The 25,241-nt window shown below is 41.7% G+C and overlaps 1 protein-coding gene across 5 annotated transcripts in view; it reads right to left on the bottom strand.

Annotated features, from left to right (window-relative positions):
• The window catches only part of LOC147465256 (serine/threonine-protein kinase CTR1-like), a 66,373-nt gene extending 58,157 nt beyond the window's left edge, over positions 1 to 8,216 (bottom strand). Inside the window, exons 1-4 of one of the 5 annotated variants that reach the window (XR_015189025.1) lie at positions 7,893 to 8,210; positions 6,739 to 7,663; positions 6,231 to 6,532; positions 5,981 to 6,122 (exon numbers count right to left, since the gene is read on the bottom strand). Coding sequence is in view for 4 of the 5 variants with exons in the window: in XM_086519151.1 (XP_086375277.1) it covers positions 5,981 to 6,122; positions 6,231 to 6,532; positions 6,739 to 7,572 (1,278 nt within the window). In the remaining variant the exon portion in view is untranslated. Of the gene's footprint in view, positions 1 to 5,980; positions 6,123 to 6,230; positions 6,533 to 6,738; positions 7,664 to 7,892 lie in introns of those variants that run through there. The other 4 variants (XM_086519151.1, XM_086519141.1, XM_086519156.1 and 1 more) reach the window with 4 other exon arrangements.
• Positions 8,217 to 25,241: the final 17,025 nt, after the last annotated feature.

Genomic DNA, 25,241 nt, shown 5'->3' with positions numbered 1-25,241 from the left:
AATCCTCCCTTGGTGCCGGTTCCTGCATTCTGTTGTTCAGCAAATGAAATTGTCGCTTTCCACAGGGACACGCTTTCCACAGGGACAAGCATGATGATCGCTTGTCTATCCCCCTCGCCACCTACCCACTCGCCCTTGCCCCCTCACCTACCCACTCGCCCTAGTCCCTCACCCTCGCCCCTAGTCCCTCCACCTCACCCCCTACCCCTCGCCCTACCCTCCCCCTCGCCCTCGCCCTACCCTTCCCCTCGCCCCCCGCACTACCCCTAGCCCTAGTCCTACTCCCTCGCCTCCTACCCCCTTTCCCCCTCGCCTCGCCCTAGTCCCTCCTCCTCACCCCCTCGCCCTCGCCCTAGTTCCTTTCCCCTCTCCCCCTCGCCCTAGTCCCTCCCCCTCACCCCCTCGCCCCTACCCACCCCCTCTCGCCCCTACCCACCCTCTCCCTTCCTTTCCCCTCTCCCCCTCGCCCTAGTCCCTCCCCCTCGCCCCTACCCTCCCTTGCCCAACCCCTCACCTTCCCCTCGCCCCTACCCACCCCCTCACTCCCTCTCGCCCCTACCCTCCCCCTCGCCCCTACCCACCCTCTCCCTTCCCCTCGCCCCTACCCACCCCCTCACACACTCTCGCCCCTACCCTCCCCCTACTCGCCCCTACCCACCCTCTCTCTGCCCTCGCCCCTATCTAGCCCCCCAACCACCCCTCGCCCCTACCTAGTCTCTCCTCCCCCTCCCTCACCCCTACCTAGCTACCTAGTGAGCATATCACTTTGCTGTGGTGGAGCCTCATCTTGTTCCAGTTGGGATTCTTGGACTATGGTTCTTGCCTATTCAAAGGCTTAAGGCGTTGCAAGCAGGATAGTGTTTTACTCCACTTTTGAGGCATGTAAGGTCATGGTTTGGCCTAGCACCTGCTTCAAGAAATGTACGGATGCAGCACCTAGTGGTTTTCTTTCACAGTTTTTTCAGTATTCCTCTCACCGAGACGGTGAGCGGTCTTGTGGCGGGCAACCTGTAGCCTACTACAATGTCACTTTCACAGGACACAGTTAGTACAGTTGGTCTAGGCTGGTTCACACTAGGCGGACCCTCTGGACCCTCTGGCCTAGGGAGTGACACGTGGCAGGGTACCGACGGTGGTCTAGTGGACCTCGTGGCCAGGTCACCACATGGCTGACATTTATGAGCCGTTGGTGGCTCTTCATGGTGGTACATATGAGTAGTAGCGGTTGGTGATCGTTATCATCTTCTTCACCTTTGGTCTAGCATCGTCGTCGAGAGCAGTGAGTCTATACACAGAGCACGTCTTCACCATCCCTACACATCTGAGCCTCGACACCCCCATTGTACCTGTGAGTCCTGGGTTGGAGCTGAGTGTGCTGCCACGCCAGAGTCTGTACATGTTCTTTGAGATAGTCAAGCCATATGTTCTGTTCTGCTGTTGTCTCTTTGTGAGCTCTGTCAATGTCTATTGTTTCCTTTCTTTTCAGTCTGTTTGAGTGAGATTGTCACGCACGTTGCACTGAGGACCACCCACTATAGAGAGCACGACACATTATCCGCGCTACACAAACCCTCCTCCGAAGGCCCCACTCTCTATGGCGAGAGCGGTCTACTTATGATTACACAAATCTCTACAATGCTTGGACTTGCCAATGATGAGGTCGACGACGAGACGGGCTGAAATCTGAAAACGCTAATGGTTGAAATCTGCAAATCTTTATCTGCTGAATTCCGACTCTATGTCGGTGACGATGTCGATGACGACAGTACGATGACAACGCGTTGAAAACGCAGATGCTGAAATCTGCGTTTTCTGGGCTGAAACTGTAAACTTCGCGGGATGTGACCGTGTAGTGAAGATTTGTTGCGGGAAGGTGAGATTTGCAAGGTTTGGGGGTTCTACTGCGGGAACTGCTGAAAACTGAAAACGCTGAGTCTAGGGCTGATTCTGTCGCGAAGATCTGCAAAAACGTTGGGGGTTGATATGCAAACCAAAAACGCTAGGACTGAAAATGGGTCCTGCTGCAAACACTTTGTGGATCTGCCGGTGCAAACCACTAACGCTAGTGTTGATCTGTCCTTTGCTGTCGCCAAGCTGATACAGATGCAAAAACGCTGGCTGATCTGGGTTCTTGTCCAAAAACGTGACTCTTCTAGTGTGATGCAAAAACGCTAGAGAAACTTGGGATCCTGCTGAGAAGTTGTCTATGAGCAAGCGCTCCTGATGCCTCTTCTGCCAGAAAGTGCTAACTTTGGTTTGCTTTTATATTATCTTAGCAAAATTGCCTTACCTAGTTCCTAACAAAGTCACTTAATAAATAAGTGAAAAAATGTCAAAAATAGGGAAAATAGGTTTAATGCACTGGAAAATTCCCCTAATAGATTCTGATGGTAATGTTGATAATCATGCTTGCCTTCTCCTTGCACAGAATCCGTGCAACTGTCTTTGCATAGGGGAAGGTGGTGTCAGGTGAACTCATCACTGATGAAGACCTATAGGACCACATTTTGATTTCAGGCAGGCTACATGTCACAAACTGTTGACATGTCAAAGCCCTGAAGAACGGAGCCAACTTGCAAATCCTGGCCGAGGGGCCTATGCAACCAAAAGCTTACATCCATGTGTAACTAGTACAATGTCGAGGGAACATAAAAATAAAACAAAAAATAAATGAGGGTACATAGAGTGGGTAGGTAGCAGTAGTAGCAGCATCACAAAATACATCATCTCAAAACATACACGAAGGGGTACAATCACATGAGTGCTAATGAGGTGCACAATGGAGAAAGTATACAATGGTGATCATCTCATGAACTCTCTTACGGGTCTCAACAGTATGGCCTCAATGTCCTCCATAGTTTATTAGTTGGTGGTGCACTCATCTCAGCTCTCATACTCTCATGTGGAAGTGAGGCTTTCGCCTGAATCAACCTAGAGATCATGGATACAAGTGGTCTCTCCATGGATCTCCATTTGTCATATGTGCGCCCTAATCTACTATGATGATCCAAGCTAGGCTCCCATATATGCACTCCATAAACCATGGTAGAAATAACCAAAGTGTGAAATAGCCGCAACTTAGTGCATGGCTCCTGAAACTGCACATGTGAACATATCCTCTCTAGTCCTCCTAATGCTACATATCCCCTTGTCGATCTCGCCTATGCAACACCTCTCATGGAGAAAGGAGGTCCACTCAATACAACATCAAGATATGTATAGGAGTCTACATACTCCACTATCTCTTGTCCAAATTAAAAAATAGGTGTTGATCTCCTGACCCATTGTGCTTTAGTATTAAATACCATCACCTCTTGGTTGATGGAGAGCCCACTGTGATGTGCATGTAATGCATCTAGATGTCTCGGCATACCCCATGGAGAGTCTGAAATAAGCACAATATCATCAGCATAAGCAATAGAGATATCTATGTACTTGACGATTGTGCCCCTCTATTCCTTGCAATTTCAATATAGTCAAAAATCTCATCAATATACAATCCAATGACCATACATGATACTAGATGAGGATATTCGGGAGTTCCTGAGAGATGGAGATGTCATCCTACTCGGAGATTTCAATTCTAGGACAACATGCCATCATGCATCCTTCTTTGACACTTCCAAGAAGACGTTGAGAGAGCTAGACTTGTAATGTGCAGTTGAAGTGATTGATGGTGTATGCTCAGGATGCATGCTCAGTGCGTACTCAAAGTTCCTTTTTATTAATGAGAGAGTTCCTTTTACTTCATGAGAGATGTGCAATAGACTAGAGAGAAAAGAGTATGATACTGTGAGTGAAGGTTGTGTGCGTGAGAGAGAGAGAGAGAGAGAGAGAGAGAGAGAAGACTAGCACCAAATGGGTTCTCAAATCCCCCTCCAAGGAGCCCCCTCTCTATCGCTAGAGAGGTATTTGCTTCAAATTGCACAAATGTTGTTACAAAGGTCCTAAATGTTGAGATGTTTGACAGGTACTTACGATAAATGTTTGAGACTTTGAGACTAAGGCTAAATATTGGCAAACGCTGGTTATGGGCTGAAAGCACAGACTGGTTCTGCTACCATTGTAGGCAATGGACGGAAAGCTGGAAAAACATTGGCTGTTGAGGGCAAAAAACGCTGAGAGATGAGGCTGAAAATGTTGGCGCTTTGAGGCTGAGAACGGTGCCTACTGGTGGCAGAAAACACTGACATCTGAAGGAAAGAAACGCTGGCGATTCAGGTTGGAAATGCTGGCTGGTTCTTTTGGGTGCTGACGGTACTGAAACGCTGGTGACTTGGTACGGGTCCTGCAGGTCTTGACTTGCCTTGGAGGTGATCTCCTAAGGTAACTTATGTATCACATTAAAGTTGGATCGAGCAGTGCCATACCGAGTCCCACGATTCTATAAGTTGATGCTCAAATGTCACTTAATAATAAGTTGGAAAACTACTAATAATCGGTGGTTCACATGCAACTATTACCTAGGCTTGGTACTAAATTCTAATGCAACTGTATGGGAACACTCCCCAATGCCTACACCTAGTAGACACCAGTTGTGCTCATGTGCAATCAAAGGGCATGCAACTACTCTAAAGTGTCTGGACATGCACGTCCTACGTACAAGCTCACAAGGGTGCCAGAACACTTCCTAAGCTGTCCTAAACCCTGGAAATAGAAATTAGCTTGTCCACATACACATAGAGTTAGATGTGGACCTGACATCACCCCCTTTTCAAGGTGAGGTAATGGTATCGAGCTGAATGGCTTCCTTGTAGTCTGCCAACAACTCACGATAATCTGTGAAGAAATTTTCGTCGACCCACACTGCCTCGTGGATGCCTCGATCCTTGAACTTAAAAAAGTATTGTTGTGCTTGCTTTTTTGAGCCATGGCGAAAACGATGCAACAAAATCTGCTCCGGCTCCATGACTTCCGCTTTGTCTATGATCTCAGGTTCGTCCTTTTCACAAATGTCCTTTGGAGGATCTCCCTGAAACAACTTCAACCAAGAAACATGGAAAACGTTGTGCATTGACCATGAATTAGGCAACCGCAATTTCACAGACACATTATTAATCTTTTTAAAAACTAGAAATGTACCATACATCCTAAAAGATTACTTTGAACACTTCTTTCCTACTTACTTGAGATGTTGCTTCATGATTCTAAGATAGACCCAATACCCTTCCTTGATAATAGCATCCTGACGATGCTTATTAGCATGTCGTGAATAAGATTCATGAGCCTTGCTTAGCCGAAGCTTCACACTCTCAGTAATCTCGTCCAAGGACTGGCTCCTAATTGATCGATCTAGTCAACAAAAACAAAAACTGGAATGGACAGCAAAATGCTGCCTCATACGGAGTTCCACCAATGGCACTAGAATAGGAGTCATTCAAAATTGCTTGAACTAGTGAGAGATAATGCTTCCAATGAGATTGTTGATCATGCACATATAACTTCAAGACATCGAAGGCTAAGATTGTAGATCTCGGTTTGACCACCGGACTGTGGATAAAATGCAGAAGAAAAATTCAAATTAGTGCCAAAATTTTCAAAAGAGTGCTTGCCAAAAATGTGATGTAAACTTGGCCTCCCTATTTGATACAGTCGACTTTAGAAAACCACAAAGGGAATACCAGTGCTTAATGAATAAACGTGCTATATCTTGTACTGTGATTGTGGCCTTACAAGGAATTACCATACAAAACTTGTTGAAATTAGATGTCTCTGTACATGCATACTAGAATGAGGCTGACAAAGTACATGCACATCAATAATTGCAAGCCTTCATTATTGCATGTTTTAATTAATTATGTAGTATCGCTAACTTAACGTGATTGTATTTTTCACCCAAGTAGCATTAATTATAACTTTTTCCATTTGATATCTTCTTCCATGATTAAAACAAACTCTATACAATAGCGTTCTCAATCAGTACTGTTAGATAAATTGACAAACACAGCACCAGAACACAAAGATATCCGATAAAGCTCACCTTAAATAACAGAGATCGATGTCGGCAAAGCCCCACAGAAATGCTACCAATCGGAAGCACTACACTGTTAAGACACTCTTTAAGTGCCAGACTACTCATTTGCCATTTGGAAATCAGTTCCTGCTCTGCAGGAGCAGTGCCCCTTATTGCAAGAATATATTGAGTATAAGAAGCAGCACATACTATCTTGCAAAATTCTGGACATTTGAAAAATATAAGTACGAAAGCAAATAAAGCAGTGCATACCCACCCCATATTTTGCGAGACAAGTTTTCCCAATAGTTCAGCAAGCTCCTTGGAACCAGCTGCCTTACAGGCAAGGTTAAAGGCCTGACTCTCCATATCACATAAACGAGAATCTCCATGTTTGTCCACTACCACTACTTCCATAGCATTCTGAACAGGGTTCACCCTTTTTAGAGAGTTCAGCGTTGGTATACGACCATCACCTTCGGCAGGATGATTGCATAAAGCCCAAACATGTGGATGCATCCCCCAAATGTGATAAAATCCATCATCTAATCTATCAGCATAAGTTAGCCCACCATTAACCTGTGTATATTTTCGTGGAGCAGTCAATATGGTTAATCTACACTCAAAAGTCATATACAGCAAAACCCAATGCAGTTATTCCTGTAGGTAAGTTCTCATGCTTTTGTGCAAGGAAAGATACCATTTAAACATGCATTTTCAGCACAAAAGCACAAAGACTTATCAGTTCCCACACCCATAGCAAATAATGAAAACCTTATCCTCACCCAAAAGCGGAAGGCTGTTGCTTGAACAGAATCGGTGCCAGTGGAACAAACGACCTGCCTGTTTTCTGTTGAAAAGCAAGGTAATACAAGAGGTTCTTCAGAGAGTCCTGCCTCTGCGACAAGCCGAAGAGCAAGTGCCAGCTGCAAGTTGTAACTTTGCTCGGTTTGCTGAGCCCAAGAGCATGCTTGCATGGCGCCTGCAGCTTCATCCTGCCTCCAGACATCATCTAAGTAAGTGCCCAGTAGGCCTGAGTCACCACCACTAAGCGAGATGGTAGGCGATCGTGTTGACAATGGAATATCACTGGAAAACAGGCTGTCTGCAAAGCTACTGCCACTAGACTGCCTCTGCAGAAGAGAGAAACTTCCATCTGTTGCCTTTACGTTCTGTTCAAAACACTGAGGTTTCCCATAATCTCCTGTTGCACGAATCGGCAAGCGATCTGGTGGATGAGCAGCAACAAACGTCCCTCCACATTTGCTATCATATTTGTCACTAGAAACAAACCTATCCAATCCAGCGCAAGATTTCCAGTCGAAATGAGAATTTTGCTCCTTTTTCAAAATAGGAGAAACAATATTTCCAGGCACGAGAAGGGGTTTTCTCTCTGGGCACAAATTTCTGCTGGCAAGATTGCTTAATGCTGAAACCTTGGAATTCGCTGTCCAACTTTTGTCAAGATAAGGGTTCCTGCTTTCAGCTACTGCAATGGAAGGTCTTAATGTTGGTGGCCTAGTTCCTGCTGCTGTTGGATGCTCATCTAAGTCCAGACAGCTGTAAGGGATGTCATTCAGCGGGACAGATGTTGTGTAGTCTGCCCTTCGAGCACGCATGTCAAGAAACTGCTTTGAAGCTGCCAATTTCAGTATGCAAGTACGAAGCGTGATAGCTCATGGTGTGGGACTCCTCACAAAGGCAATTAACCTGTATGAAGAAAAAGATGTGGAGATTGGTCATCGTGAGCGTATTGGGCAGTATTGCACAAAGCAGAAACTACCAACGCCTTCACAGAGGCAATTAGAAAATTCTCTAAAGTTTATAAAACCTGTTCTTTACTCCTAAAATGCTAGATACAATAAGCTGATAATCGAGAGAGAGAGAGAGAGAGAGAGCGTGCAAGCAAAAGGTACAATTAAACAGCATAGAATTTTACCATGACCGTGATCATCCGTCGAACATGGAGCTTTGCTTGCCTGATAAAGACCTCAGCTCCAGCGAAATGTGAGCTTTTTGCAGGAGGAATGGAGCTTTGAGTCCGCTCCGAGTTTATGTGTACCCGAAGGCTTTCTTTTGCGCGTTGCGAGAGCGGATGGAGGACCCCAGCAGGACACGAGAAGTCCTTCTTCTGTCATGTAGATGAGGCTATGGAGGAGGAGGAGGAGGAGGAGGAGGAGAAGGGCGAGCCAGGAAAGTAAAGCCTTGGACAGAGGACTGAGAGGAGAGAACTTGGAAGTAGTGCTTGTTTCGATGGCGACAGGAGCCTTTCCCGTTCAAAAAGGACCGCGTGCAAAAAAAAAAAAAAAATTGCCGTTTCGAAATTCAGGCCTCAGCTACTCTATGACACTTTTTGGGCTGTAAACTGCTGCTAATTCCGTGCTCAGGAGTCAGGCTGATTACACACTACCCGGTCGGCTCCACTGGCCAAGCCAATCGTCAAATTGGGTGCTACCTCACCTAACACACTGCCATCTAGAGGTCGATGTCATATCCTACCTAGAAGACAACACACGCCCAAAGCTACGAGGGTTTTGGATGGCACCTCTAGGTTGCCCAAATATGGCAGAAGCTGCAAAAACCAATCAGCGCCTGCAGCACTAGCGAACTCCACTCAGATTCGTGCTTCAATTTCTAGTTGTGCAGAGCACCCTCTCGGTAGTGTGTAATTGTACACGCTCAAATGCATGCCCACCATCACCAAGTCGATGCCAAGGTTTGGACATGCCGATGATCCGATGCCCTTTACTCCTGATTGGTTTACGCCTTGCTACCAAGACTAGGAATGTAATACGCAACGAGCCATGAATAAATGGTGATTTTGTTGTTGTTCCAAGTCCTTTTTTGTCTATCTCTGCAAAACCTTTGAACGTAGCTCCTCTCCCCCCTCCTAAATCACAAGGGCCACATGAGGATGGGATCAACAAATGAGAGCATTAGGGCCATTCGTTGCACTTTGTCAATTCCAATAGAATTGGTAAATTTGGCACAAATTGTAAATTTAGGAGAGGACATAACAAAGGCACCTTGTGGCTTATCTAAGGTTGCATTCCAATGAAGGCATATGCTAAGTTGATAAAGAGGTAGTCGGATCCACACTAACCTTAATCTTTCCAAGCCTCTCCATTGGAGCAAACTTGTTTCACCTAGCCAACGTGGTAATGATTTACAATGCCAAAGCAATGGCCTTATACTACAACTCCTACTCAACCCTTATGAACTAGTGGTGGAGGAAGTTCTTTTTCCCATGTTCCACTCTGTGAAATTTGAATACGAGGTGCTTTGATGGACCCAATGGCATATTATGAATCTTATGTTGTCTCTTACCATAGCAATGCTTGTGGCACAGAATGTTTTTGTAGGTTGATTGAAAAGTCTACTAGTGGATCAAAAGTGAGGCTCTTCTCTATGAATAGCCGTAACAATGTGCAGCGGGTCTAAGGGGAGGCCTCGATTGTAGATGACCTTGGCATGGTAGCTAATCATCCACCCTATATTTACTAACCTTGCTTTGAATTTACTTTTACTCCAATTTACAATACATGGTGAGTGCTATATAGCATGAAGAAACACACTTAAGTGTACTGGTACAATAAGTTGCTAGCAATGTTGACGTCATCAGTTAAGATGTGGAGAGGTTTGGTCTCAGGGGGTCCACTGTATAATCATGTTAATATACCACCTAAGTTTAGTAGGAGAGGTTTTTTATTTTTTAAAATTTAAGCAATTCAACAGAGATACAATAACAAGAGGGGGTTTTTTACCCTTTTTGGAAAAAAATAGTTAATTCATTAAAAAAGAGGGGTCAATCTATTCATGTCAACATTGTAACAGAAGGTTTTTTTAAGTACCTTGAAAATGCACGTTATATAGGGGGGTTCTTAAAGGTGCCCCCCCCCAAAACAAGGGTTTGGTCTTCTAGCCTCTATTATGAGTGTGGGAGACTAGTATAGGTAAGATGCCATTATCATTTTGACATGTCATAGGTAACTTATTTTTAAGGAAATACAAGCTAGTTAGCTTCTTTTCGCTTTCATAGGTAAGATGCCATTTATCATTTTGACATGTCATAGGTAATTTATTTTTAAGAAAATACCAGCTAATTAGCTTCTCACTATTTCAATCATGGTTTTTAACTTGATGATGAGAAGGTAGTGAGTCTATTAGCAATGTGGTAGTGATGTGTGTGAGCGCATTCACAACCATCGCGGCACTTTTCTCCCTTGCTAGGAGGTTTTTATCCCTTGAGTTGTATATGTGCCCATCAATTTTAAGCAACCTTCATCTATGTATTAGCATACTCACTAAGAGCACTTCTTGTGTTGTGTGTCATGAGCTACTTCTTCGTCTCCATCTTTGTGTGCAATTCTACAACTCTATCTCCAACAATTGGTATCAAAGCATGCTTTGGGATCTTGGAAAACATACCAACATCCTCCCTATTCACTTTGAGGAGTTATTTGGTGATGAACGTTCATAGGGCAACATATCCCTCAGCTGAGCTCATAGAGCTCAATTTTTTCAAAGAAAATTATTTCATACTCATTTGGGCCTCCATTTCCACAAGAGTTTCATAAAGTGAGCGAGCTCTTTCGAGCAAGTCCCACCAATGTATTCCTATCATTTAACGTTGACTTTAGCTACCTTATCTTACACCAAGATCACTTAAAAGGCAAAGATGAAATATTGTTGAAACAAATCCATTCAATTGATATCAAAGAAAGGACATTAATACTATGTAAATAAAAAGCAAAATGCAGACATAAACATACCAACAACACCATACTTTCCTATATTTTATATTATTATATAGCATTGTCATGACTAACGCTTGCACTCAAGGTTCTACGAAAGGGAACGCCATACCAAAAGAAGCACAAAACTTATGGTCAGTCATGTAGATGTGTTGTGTGTGTTCATTTCAACAAGTAGACACAAATTCCTCAAAATGTCTTATAAAAATCCTATTTTGTAGAAAGTCAAGGCAGTATGTTGCCTAAACGGCTCAAAACAAACCAATTCAATTCTCAATAAATAGAGGACAATCAGGACTATGTTAATAAAAGAAAAACACAGACATCGACATCTCAACAATACCACATGTTTTTAATATGATAGATGATCGTAAAACATTCAATTGGTTAATGGTTTCACATAAAGGTTGTCAACACAAAAATCATGATAGGCGTGAAGATGATGTGTGTATGGTCACTAATTACGGCATAACTCGTGGGAAATAGAAGGTCAAGCTAAGGATCTTGAAGAAGACATAGAAAAGATACATGAGCATATGTACAACATCATGAACGATTCATAAGGCACCTTTACAAAACACCCCGCCACAATTTTTAGGACACCGTAAAGACTTGTAAGGCATTTGGGAGATAATGCCACATAAGCATGTTGGTGGGGTTGTTTATGCATTCATACCCAGAGAGGGATTAAAAAAGAAAAATATCAACCCAAAAACCCTCCAAAACGATCCATGTCACCAAGCAAATGACTATTGATTTAGGGGGTTATTAACCCCTATTGATTTGGGAGAGGGAGAAAAAAGAAAATATTAACCCAAATCAATAGTTGTTTCCATGGTGGCACGCACCGTGTCAAGTGGTTTTTGGGTCGATAATTTGCCTTTTTCTCCCTCTCTAATGTTAGAATGGCCCGTATGGATGGTCGCTTTTAAACTTTTTGGTTGTTGTGGACGCAATAGTGCAATACAAAACCATTAAATCCCTCATATAGTTCACAATTTTCCATGTTTTGCATTTATACAAAACGACCTCCCAAATGGTGGTCGTTACAATAGGCTGAGAATTGTGGGGGGTTGCTTGGTAGAGGAATCAAACCTTCTGGGTGTACTTTGTGGAGATGGAAGTGCAAGATCTTTGTCTCAAGCTCAAGTGTTGAGTTTCTGCTCGTAGCAAACTTCCATCTTGCAAGGTGTGTGTGCATAGCAAATTGACTTATATGCAGTATTTACTTGCCCTGCAAGCAAGGCATAGAGATGGCTTCCATGTTATTATATGGACATCTCTTTACTTGCATCTATAACTGCTCGTGTTTCAATCTTGTTACAACCTTTTTGGCTTTCTAAAAGAAGCTTTAGAGGGGAGTTGGGTTAGGCATACTTTCAATGTTTTCAGTGATAATTGAGACTTACTTTAAATGTTATTTCAATTATAAAATAGTAAATGGATCTTTTTATTTCACCTTTCATTTCACATCGGACATGTCTTGACTTTTCTTGCATTCAATTGTTTTAGAATGTTAAAGTGAAGCTTCAACTTGCATAATTCTAGTAAGTTCTATAGATACATACACACACATATTTATATTCACACACACACACATATTGATGAGTTCTTTTTATTTCACATTTCATTTCACAGCCTCACATGGCTTGACTTTTCTTGCATTCTATAACTTAGTTTTAGTTAATATTTAAGAAAATCCCTTTTATTAAGCAATTGTTTGTGAGGCTTGACTTTTCTTGCATTCTATAACTTAGTTTTAGTTAATATTTGAGAAAATCCCTTTATTAAGTGACCGTTTGGCAGAGTGTCCTCCTCATAAAGAAGTAAACTAGAAATACTAGCAAAATTTTAAAATTTACATGATTGTTGAACTATTTTCTCACAGATTTTACCGATTTTTCTTCCCTTTCCATGGTTTGCAACCAGCTAGTCTCGAATTTCAGAGGGCTCAAGGCTATGCTGAGGCATTCCTTTCCCGAACACTAAATTTCTAATCGAACTCAACCTAATGATTTTATCACCTACTTATTGTTTTAGAAAGCCACCATGACCCTTTCACTTGTTAAAGGCAATACCATGCTTTGTAGTGGCTACCTTTGTAATTAGGTTGATCTTGCAATTTTTATATTTCATGGTATGGTGGCCTTCATGTTTATATTTTCAATTTTGTGATTGTAAATATATGAGCTGTACATTTTTGGCCTGCTAAAGGCCTTAGTATCCATATGGGTGAACGTCGTTCAATTCTAATTGCTTGACATGTGTCCCTTGAAAGTTGAAGAGAAAGAAATAATTTCCTTTTAAATCTCTTTCCCAAAGCTGCTTTCACTTTTTGTGGCATGCTGAAAAAGGCTTTAGAGAACAAAGTATTAAAGAGTATTCAAAGGAATTTGATCCATGATGTGAAGTATTGATTCAATTTTTATTTTAATATTCTCATTTGTCAAGAGTCCTTTTAAAAACTTAACAAAGATTCATTCCATTAAATTGTTAAATTGTTTTATTATTCTCTATGTTTATTAAATCTATCTTTTATTGTGAAGGTATTGATATATTCCTTTGTTTTAGTTTTTTAATGTATTTGTTTATTTAATTGTTTTTATTCTTTTTTTTCAATTTATTTTGTTTTTCAATGATAATGTGTAATGTATACCTTTCACCTTATTATTTAAGTGGAGCCTTTTCTAATATATAAACCATCTATGATTATGGTCGGGTTGACAAGAGCTGACGAAAGACATTAAAAAAGGACCGTGCCTCCACCATAGAGGTTGTCACTCTTCACTTTTCAAAACGAAACATGGATCGGTCTAATTGAACTGAATCCAACGGCTATGTGCTCAACAACACTACCACTACACTAGAGCTCATTGGACGTCAAAGTTTTGCAGAACAAATTTGATAGAGCTGACTCTATCCCTTGTGAATGAAGGGAGAGGTTGAAGAAATAGTGCGAGGTTTTTGTTGCAGGCTCTTGTGAATCTAGCTTGTGTATGTATAATAAATAATATAATGTATATTTTTAACTTATTTCTTCTTTTAAATTTTGTTTTCAAATCATAATGTGCAATGTCCATCTTTCACCTTATTATTTAAGTGGGGCCTTTCCTAATATATAAATTATGTGTGATTATATGTATAATGGATAATATAATATTATATAGAACGCAACAAAAATTTCATGTGATTGTAGGCACTCATTTAAACTTACTTTCCATAAATCTCATTCCTGCCTTACCTTAGCAGGCCTTCTTGCCTTTTCACCTTGTGATTCTTATAAGTTTCATAATTACATTCTCATTTTTTTATAACATAAATGTGTACTAAAGAATAGATATAGGCTTAATATAAACTAGTGTTTGATTACTCTTTCTTTTTATCCACATATAGATAACTCAAGTTTTTGATCCCCTCCACTTCAAACTTTGCTTAAGAAATATAATTTTTTCGCTCAGTTTTTTGTTTACTTGAAATAACTCGCTCCAACCTTGATTAGACTCTATTTCTACTACAATCAACATAATGCAAGCATTTTTTTCTTTTTTACAAGATTTCTAATCATGCAAATTTTTCTCTACTAAACACTTTGTGGTCTTAGGTGGGTTCTAATATATATCATATGTTGATTTTATGCACATGTTGCTCTACACACGAAGAGTGTGCGAGAGCAAGGAGTGTGCATGCAATGCGTGCGATGGAGAAGTGGGAGACACACAATGTGGGTGGAGTCCAATAGTGAGCAATCGCTCACTGACTCCTTATTCTATTGATAAAAAAGAACAGATTTAGTGTTAGTAGAGGGGAGTGTGGGTTGTTCGGTCGGCCATTTGGACGTTACTCTAAAAGCCTCTGTTGGCAATCAAGTTAGACAGGCTGCCTTCAAGTCGATCCCTTCTTCCATGAGCCTAAAATTTTGATGTATTCCCATCTTTTTTCGAAAGCCTTGTAATTATTTTGATCATCTCTAATTAAAAGATGGACAAGCTTTCAGAAGTTGCGTTATAAAGTCTATAACGATTATGAGTCCTATATAGTCGGCCCTAGCCAAGAGAGCCCTAGGTATAAAGCCTAAGTTGTAAAGTGGGAAAACACATTATGATCATTATCAAGTTTTGAAAAGTTTGAAGCGTACGGCTAAGAGTGGTTTCTTTCCTACAACTCGTAATCCTCATATCTTGAGCTCTGGTAATGACATTTCAATTTTGAAACTTGTAATGTGTTCCTTCTTCGATACTCTTTCATTCAAGTATCCTCATTGTCGATTTTGCTATGATTTTTGAATATGTGTTAGTAGGCTAAATCTACTGATTTGAGTGCATTAATGAGTGTTTTTGACATTCTAACTAGAGGAGAGTGTTCCTAGGCCTTAGGGCGACCTTTCTGATGTGTTATGTTGCAGTTTTTAAGACTTAAATTATGATGGATCGTGATTTTGGTACCTCCTTGAAATGCAACCAAACCTGGTAGGTTAGTGTCCCTGAGTAGTCCTTGACCTCCTCGTAAAGTTTTCTAGCATTTGGACTCTTTTCAATTGCCGAAACACGTTGATGACCGAGTGGAGTGACATAGGACATAGGTAAATTGCCAGAACTGACAGAAAGATATTTGCATATGTTAGAGATAGAGTTATTACGTCGGTTCACTTCTCGAGATTAACACCTTTGAAGAGTCTATGTGCCCTATATGAGTTGTTTCCTCGAGTATTTACATTATGTTAGTGCCAGAAAGCTATGCTACAGACGCCCGTCTCGTTGACGACCCGCTAACATTGGCACTATTGTTGGGGATAGTGATCCTTAGGTGGTGAGTGACCGAGTCATAGCTTTTACTCAGAAACTTCGATTTTGATTTCCACTACATTTACACTTTAGTAGTCAGCCAACTAAATGCGAGGTTTAGTGCTTGGTAGAGTCTAGCAGTCGAGGACTTGCTAGATCTATTCTCGAGAGGTAAGAGGGTTGTAAGTGAGATAGCCAAAAGCATTTCATTCTCTGATTTTCTTATTACTTTTAAAGTGTTGTACCGTTTTTTGTTTCAACTTCAAATTGTACCATTTCGACTTTTTTTCTTTCATGATTCATTTTAGTACTTAGGAGTAGGGTAAGTAGAAACTATCACCATCAAATTTGTTCCGAAAGATGAAACAACCAAAACTCTGAAATACTGAAAAAGTTGATGGTCAAAACTCCAAAGCTGATCAAAACTCAAAAAGAAGAGTAAAAAAGTCATAACCAAACCACAGAGAGTGAATCTGGAAAGTTCCATGCAAATTGGTGCAGGAACATGGATCGCAATCCATGACCTCCTGTAACACTTTTGGTAGGAATTGGTACAGAGTGATTCCAAAGCTCCAACAATACACTTTTGGTGGAAAAATTGACACAAAAACTCAATCAAATCCAAGAAATTAGGCAAAAATACACAAAACCTTGGAAATAGACTAAAGTTGGGGGGTTTTGACTTTTTGGTATCCAAATTAACAAAGAAGTGAAAATCTGACTTCTACTTGGTGAAGGAGTACGAGTGGAAGTGCGACGCGAGAGAGAGTGCGAGAAGAAGAGCACGACGATATGGTGAACTTGCTCTACTGTAATGTGTCGAGCATAGTGAGTTCTTATTAGGTTTTTACAAAAGAATATGTGTACATAACTGGCGGCTCGCCCACTTACCTAGGCGACCACATTGGGCTTTATACCCCAACAACCTCCCACTTAAAGTCCAATGTGGTACTTTAAGTGTGAGAGAAGCTACTATACAAGCTAATATACAAGAGATGTAGAGAAGTGATGTACTACCCTACACCTAACTGCTTGCGAAAATGCGCAAAGCTCTCTGAGGGAAGTCCTTTTGTAAGTAGATCAGCAGGATTTTCTGTGGTGTGAACTTTGACAAGCTGAAGTTGCTTATCCTCGAGCATTTCCCTGATGAAATGATACTTCACATCCACATGCTTTGTCTTTGAGTGATAAACTGGATTGCGAGCCAATTGTATAGCGCTTTGACTATCACAATATAACACAGGCATCTCTTCTTTGATTCCCAAATCTGTTACTAGTCGATTAAGCCAAATTGATTCTTTGCATGCCTCTGATGCTGCAACATATTCAGCCTCTGTAGTAGACTGAGTAACACAATCTTGTAATCTAGAATGCCATGATACTGCTCCACCAGTCAATGTAAAGACATAGCCTGACGTAGACCTTCGGTTGTCTAAGTCACCTGCATAATATGAGTCTGTAAAACCCTTTACACTTAGCTCCTAACTCCCATAGCATATACGCATACTCTTTGTAGCTTTCAGGTATCTCAATATTCCTTTCACTGCCTCCCAATGTTTCTTGCCTGGGTTTGACATGTATCGACTTACTACTCCCACTGCAAATGCAATGTCTGTGCGAGTAGCAATCATTGCATACATCAAACTACCCACTGCAGACGCATATGGAATCTTATCCATTTCAGCCTGTTCTTCCTCAGACATAGGACAATCTTGTTTGCTAAGTTTCACATATGGTGGCAATGGAACACTCAGTGCCTTTCCCTTCTCCATATTGAAACGTTGAAAAACCTTGTCAATATACTCTGTTTGAGATAACCATTTCAACTTCTTTGATCTGCCTCTCTCAATGCGCATACCAAGTATATGACTTGCCTCACCCATGTCTTTCATGTCAAACGATTTTGCCATCTTTGACTTCAAAGCTGAAATTTCTTCCAAGTGCTTTCCAGCAATCAACATGTCATCCACATACAAAATAAGGATCAGCCAACTACCATCCTTAGCCTTCTTTGTATATAGACAGTGATCGAACTCACTACGTTTGTAGCCTTGAGAAAGCATAAACTTGTGGAATTTATGGTACCATGCCCTCAGTGATTGTTTTAAGCCATAAAGACTCTTTAACAACTGGCATACCCCATCTTCCTTGCCTTTCTCAACAAACCCTTCTGGCTGCTGCATGTAAATTTCCACATCTAAATCACCATGCAAGAACGTTGTCTTGACATCCATTTGGTGCAACACCAAATCTAATATGGCAACCAATGCAAGAAAGCATCTCAATGTAGTCATCTTGACCACCGGAGAGAAGACTTCATCAAAGTCAATGCCTTGTTCTTGCTTAAAGCCCTTGGCAACAAGCCTTGCTTTGTACTTTGGCTGACTATCATGAGCGGTGATCTTATACCTGTAAACCCATTTATAGGGTAGAGCCTTTTTGCCCCGTGGTAATTTAACTAGCTTTCATGTCTGGTTTTTATGCAGAGCTGTCATCTCTGACTGCATGGCCAATTGCCAATTCCCGGAGTCCTTCATTTGCACTGCTTCCTTGTAACATGAAGGCTCATCGCAATCAGTCAACATGACATAATTCATAGATGGAACAAACCTATCAGGAGGTCGCGTGACACGTCCAGATGTGCGCACAATAGGTGGCTCAGGCTCAGCCATAACCTGGGTTCCACTCTATCTTGTCCTTGCTCCTCTTGAGCCCTGACATTTTGTCTTGCACGTGCAGGTCCATCTACTTGGAAGACAACTCTTCTAATCTCCTCAACCCTCTCTGGTTTAGAATGATATTTGGATTCATTAAAGTGAACATCATTGCTGCAGACAACCTTTCTGGATTCGGGATCCCAAAGTCTGTACCCCATCTCACCAGAATTACCATAGCCTAGAAAGATGCACTTTCTACTCTTTGGCTCAAGTTTGTTCCTAAATTCCTTTGGAACGTGAGTATATGCCTCACAGCCAAAGACTTTGAGATGCTTGTATGAGGGCATTTTGCCTGACCATACCATCTCTGGCACTGAATCCTTCTGCAAAACCTTGCTAGGAGATCTATTTACAAGATGAACAGCTGTTGATATAGCTTCAGCCAAAAACCCATTTGGCAGCTGTGCATTAGACAACATACTTATGACCTTTTCTTGTATGGTCCTATTCATCCTCTCAGCAACACCATTTTGAGGAGGATTGTAAAGAGCAGTAAGTTCACGTTTTATACCTTTTAACTCACAAAAGTCCTGAAAGGCCTTTGAAACATACTCTCCACCATTGTCAGTGCGTAAGCATTTAAGCTTCTTGCCACTCTGATTCTCCACAAGTGTCACAAACGTTTTGAAAACACTAAACACTTCATCCTTGTGCTTGAGAAAGTAAACCCATACTTTCCTCGAGTAATCATCTATAAATGTCATAAAGTAAGAAGCTCCCGCTAGAGATAGGTTAGGCATAGGTCCACACAAATCACTATGAACAAGTGCCAAGTGTGTATCTCTTCTATTGCTTCTATGCTTATGTGGCTGCTGTGTTTGCTTACCATACAGACAATGTTCACAGAATTCAAAATCATGAAATGAAAAGCCAGGCAAATAACCAGAACGAGACAAGATTTCCATTCCCTTCTTGGACATATGTCCTAACCGGCTATGCCACAAAGAAACGTTCGGTTGCTCGGTTACATTGATTACATGTTTAGAGACATTTGATACATAAATCATGTAAAGTCCTCCAGAGTTTACTCCATGTGCTACTGTCATAGAACCCTTGGATATCTTCCACATGTTCTGTCCAAAAATGGTGACGTAGCCAACATCATCAAGTAAACCTGTGTTGATCAAGCTCTTTGTAATTGCGGGAACATGTCTCACATTCTTCAGCGTGAAAGAAGAGCCATTCTGAAACTTCAATTGAACATCTCCAACACCTAAGATCTCACATGTCTGCCCATTGCCTAGCCAAACATGATCTTTAGTGGTCACATAAGAGGTAAACCACTCCTTGTTTGGAGACACATGAAGTGATGCCCCTGAGTCTATAATCCAGTCACTCAGTGCATTTCCATCAGATGCTGTAAGAAGAGCTGAGTCCATTGTATTCTTCAAGAAGTAGATGTCTCTTGACACTAGACTGTCATCCTCTGCAACAGTGTTTGTCACATTTATTTCTTGAATCTTCACTGAGGACTTGTTATTCTCACCATGGTCTTCAGCTTTCTCTTTGCCTTTTTCTGCTTTCCATTCTCTGTAGTCTCTTTTCATGTGACCCTTCTTGCCACAATGGTAGCATTCTATGTCACTCTTGCCTTTAGCATTGCGGGACTTGCTACGAGACTGATTCCTCTTTCCACCTTTGTACTTTTCTTTGGTCCTTCCCCTGACAACTAAGGCTGTTCCTTTGCCTTTGTCCATTGTCTTTGTATTGGTTTCTTCAGTAAGCAGACTTCCTTCTACACCTGCTATGTTCAAACCATCTGGAGGTGCAGAATTACTCAAAGTTGTGCGAAAAGTGTCCCAACTTTTCGGCAATGTGATCAACAGGAACATAGCTCTAACAGGTTCATCAAACTTGACACCTTGAGCTGACAACTGACTATAGATTGTGTTGAATTCATTCAGATGATTGGACATAGGTGTCCCTTCTTTCATCTTCAAGTCAACAAGCTTCTTAAGCCAGTATACCTGTGAAGCTGCACTCTGCTTCTCATAAAGATCACTCAGCTTTAACCATGCTTGATAAGCCGACATCTCATCTGCTACATTGAAGTAAACGCTTTCTGCCAAAGTCAGCATAATGGTAGAAAGTGCCAATTCATCCATTTCGCTCCATTCATCTTCGTCCATATCTTCTGGTTTTATCCCCTTGAGCTTTATAGGTTTTATCTGCTTCTTTTGTACCAACATGTGCCAAATCTGCTTCTTCCACAATGGGAAATTGGTTCCATCCAGCTTCTTGATATTGTAAAGAGCAGTGTCCTGTGATCCAGCCATAGCTACGCTTCACTGTGGTTTACTTTCCTGGGAAAAATTCGGCAGAGTTTCCCCTGTAAACTGACCTCTGAACCAATATCAACCTGTCAAATGAACCAAGAAAGCTTCAGATTCTGCATAAATTTTGGCAGAGTCTCCTTTGTAAAATGGCTCTGGTGTACTCAAAAAACAGACCAAAAAACACTGTCTCTTTGACACTGTAAGCTGCGGGTAAACCTGTCCTGCACCTGTACTGTCTCTCACTGTCCTGTCACTTTCCTGTAAGCATAGACTGCGACAATGTCTCAACGGCAGTAAAGCAAAGATGCAATCCCAACTGTCTAACTCACAGTCAATACATCCCAGCTGCCTATCTAAGGGTGCTCGAGGGATCGCTCCAAGACCTGTATCATCGAAAGGATCTCAACATTCGAGAATCCCCCAGCTCAATAAAACCTCACTCGACCCTGAACAAAGGCTGCAGTAAATCTGACAGTACATAGACTTCCCACAAAGTCATACATCCACAAATTTCCCACTGTATGCTGTAACCGCTGCGGCGGTTGTTTGCTGTGTGACTCACAGCCAGCAAACCCTCAACAGACATACATCATCTCTGACAATACATCCCATGTGGAAGTACCTGCAATGTCAGGATGAAATCTGGAATATCAAGCAGCAAACACAAGCTACCTGATGAACTAGTGGATGTCGCCTACAGTCTGTGTGTAGATGCGCCCGTGTCGTATGTGACACGCCTCCAAGAACTGTGAGCCATCCTTTGATGTGTAGACAGCCACAAATCAACACTCTGGGAGTGTCGATATCCTCAACACCTGCAGTCGTAGGCCGAAAACCCCAAATTTGCAGAGTCGGATCTGCACCCGTCGAGACCACGTAGTCGAAAATGGCTTGCGCAGACCTTTGTCGAAGCCGAACGGTGGCCGAGATGACCTCAGAATGAAATTCTGACAATGTGCTCCACTAAAGTGGATTAGATGTAAAAGAGGGGCCTCTAATTTTGACACCCAAAACTCAAATATTAAATTAAATACCAAAGTCCACAAGAAGAGGAGCCAGTGGAGTTTGGGGCTAGGATTTTAGGCCATTCACTTGCAAGATTCTCTGCTCTTCTCTCTTAAACTATGCTAAATCATGTTGTGTACCCTCTAATCAAGTCTACATCTGTTATAATCTCTTACACTCTGTCTTTGTCAAATCTATTCTCTTTGTGTGTGTGTGTGTGTGTGTGTGTGTGTGTGTGTTGTCTAGTGTAGGTGTGTGTGTACTTGGATTTGGGAGAGAAGGTGACATGTTGATTGTGATGTCTGTGAGGAATTGTTGAATAGTCCAAGCAACCGGTCTCCCCCTCTCCCAACAGTGGTATCAGAGCAATCAGGTTCAAGCTAATCGGCACTGGAATTCAAATTTTCAAAAGATTTTCAAATCAGCAATATCCAATTTGCAAACCACGAATTAATAAGCAATTAATTGGCAATCGACCATCAAATTTTGGCTTAACAACAGTAAAAAACGGGTATGCGCGCAACATTTATTTGAGATAAATGCTGAATTTAATGGATATGTGAAGCTATACGGACGAGAGAAGGAAAGAAGCAGCTTTCAACAAGAAGTTCGGCAAGGCTGATTCTAGCTTACAAAGAGAAAGAAGAAGGGTAATTTTTTTAATAAATTGACTAGCGAGAAAGTTATTCAATCGGGATTAACACTATGGCTACTACTTGATTCACATATCTTGAAGCTCCAAAGAATTTTAATGGCTTTGAAGCTCGAAGGTTTCCAACTACTACTGCACATTGAAACCCTTAGGAACTCCACAGTCCATACTCCGCGAGAACCGGCCCTGGTTGCAGAAAATCCACTCAGTTGATCGTCACAGAACCTTGCAAAACTTGCATCAAGCTAGGCGCCCTAGCCTTGGGAAAGTTTTTGCCTTCATGCTCACATGCCAAAGCACTCTCTTTGGGTCACCATCTTCCACTTCCTTCTTCGCGTTGTCGTCCTCCTCCCTGCTCGCTGTGTGTCGACTTCACAGTTCACACACTTTTAGTTCAAAAAGGTGTGGCTAAAAACAAATTACCTTCGGTCTACCTTCGATCGGCCACCCACCCAACAAGTTAAAAAGAAATATCCTCTAGGGGCAGTTCCCACCCATCCTTCCACAAAAAGCTTCAAACTCCTTGGTTGGTCATCGAACGCAAGAAGCTGCCTATCATCAACATCATTCGACTGCCCCTTGAACCCTTAATGCCACTCCTTAACCATTCACACCTTCACTCTCTTTGGCCAATTGCTGCAGATACAAGCAGTAAAAACAAAATAAAAAATAAAAAAATTGGTCGCCATCATCAACAGCTTTCGATGTCCACTTTTTTTCGCCCATCATCTACAATCCTTGCAGACCATCTCCGAAAGCCCTCAGCCATCCATTCTTTGCTTTCTCGGCGACCGCCATTACAATTTTAGAGCGGACCTTATCAATCAACATTCCTTCATCGAAGATAATACCAGATGACATTTGACTGACATAACGGAAGCCTATTCTATTAATTGAATTTTACGCTAGAAATTAAATGATTTTGCTGATTGTTATTGCCATTGCTTTTGGGACACGAGAGATTTCACATCGGTGAAAATTCAATTGATCTGCAGACCAATCCCTCAACTGTTGATCGTTCTCAAACAAAACTTCGTGCATACCACGTTTGAACACGTCATCAAGGAAGCCTTATACTTGGTTGGCAATTGCAAGACTTATGGCAAGGTAAGGGAAGACGTAGACCAATCCTAGCAGTGCATCTTCTACATCTAGTGGGATCTCTGCAAAGCAGAGTACTCTTGCTGCAATCACAACAAATGTGGAACAGTTAGTCGAGGAAGTGGTCCACAAAATGAGTCAGACCTAGAAGCAAAATCCTATTATGAGACCGCAGTAGCCACAAGCAGTTAATGCTCCACGAACTTTGAAGTGGTGTGCCATAGAACAAAAATACACAAACCATGACACTAGCGAGTGTTTCTTTAACTGTCACTATGTGAGGGAAAGGCCGTATGGACCGTTGCCAGTGCAAAAATTATCGCCGCCTCCGAGGCACCATATGGGACATAACAATGCGATACAGGGAGGGGACAAACCGCGACCAATATTGGGGTAACAACCAATTTTACCACACGACAATCGAGTTATTGTGCATTATGCGTAGCCTGTAGAGTCATTTGTAACTCAATCGATGATGCCACCAATTGTGTATTAAAAAGAGCCAGTTGAAAGTCATGTGTGTGAGAGAGAGAGAATAGCTTACGCTCCAGAAGAAAGGCCATATTGGGCTAGTGCCAAGGAAACTACTAAACATTCGTATGTGGCTCAAACATCTAGAAACCAATTCATGAGCACCACCATCAGTCAAACTTAAGGCCCGTGTTATGAATGTGGAGGTTACCCATTAGGCGAGGGGACACCCCTTTAAAGGTCAACGAACGACAATCTTTGGATTTTGCGATGGGTGTGGGAGAGAGCATCTTTTTTGGAAAAGTAAATATTACTGTCATTGGGATATTATCAGGCACGAGCGGATCAGAGTTTGAACCAACAATTCTTGTAAAAGTGGTGACTAGAGCTCAAGTTCAAGAAGCTGCAAAAAATTGACCAATAGCAGATGATCTAAAACTTCAGAACAAACCAAATTGGAGAACAGATGAATCAAAACTAAAAGAAAATCTTGGAAATCTAAACGGGATAAAATGAAGGCGAAGAGGCTACATGAGAAAATTGTTTTGAAACCGAACTGAACCAAACTAAAGGACGGCTTAAATATGAGCAAGAAAGACGCAAGGGAAGCGGAAGAGTCAAAGACTGACTCAGGTGGTTTGGTCTTGGTGGAGAAAGTGAATGAGCACTTAGACGCAATATTTCAAGGACATGCTACAAGGCTCAATAACAACCAAACTTTGGAGCAAAGGGTGATGACCTACCCGCATCCAAAAGATGAAACCAGGAGAGTGGAAGTATACAGGAGACTTGTTGAAGCTGCTCAAGCCATACTGCAACCCGAAGTTCCAAAAACTTCTAAGCTGGTAATGCAGGAGTTGAGAAAAGAAAACACAAGAAAAATAGGGAAACCAACACAGGTGAAGAAAACAAAATTTAAGGATTTTGTGATTGATGCAAAAAAGATCAATACTCCTGAATTGCGCTCATAATCTAGATTAAAAAATAAAACTTGTGGAAACACACAAAGAGGAGTCACGTATGACAGGAATTGTCGCAAACACAATAGAGGAGGATAGATCTCCGGAGATGCAACCAATTCTAGAAGTAGACGAACCATGGCCACAATCATTATGGGAAACGATCAAAAACAGAAAAGAAGGAAGTGCCACTCTGATATCAACACCAATTCCTGAAATAAATATGGATCATGAGATTTATCCAGGAGATATTCAGTCATTGTATGGAGACACAAGAATGGAGGTCCTAGTAGAGAGCAAACGGCATTCATAAGAACCTCACCGTCCTTTGTAGGGGAATATGAGATTAAATTCAAGATTAAGGTTGTGCCATCCAAGTGGAATTTGATTCCATAGGTGACAGATACAAAGAGCTTGCACGATCTATTGTCTTCTCCTATCAAGGTCACTATCACTCTCGCGGAACTGTTGAAGATCAACCCTTACCTATGGGGACAAATGAGCAAAAACTTGGAGAAGATGGGGATAAAAGTCTAGTAAATAGACAAACTCATGGCAGAAACCAAGAAAAC

Source organism: Adiantum capillus-veneris, chromosome 1 (genome assembly GCF_014529385.1).
Source record: "Adiantum capillus-veneris isolate H3 chromosome 1, ASM1452938v2, whole genome shotgun sequence".
NCBI lineage: Eukaryota > Viridiplantae > Streptophyta > Polypodiopsida > Polypodiales > Pteridaceae > Adiantum > Adiantum capillus-veneris.
Note: the sequence above shows the minus strand (reverse complement) of the source record. Positions and strands in the feature narration are given on the sequence as shown.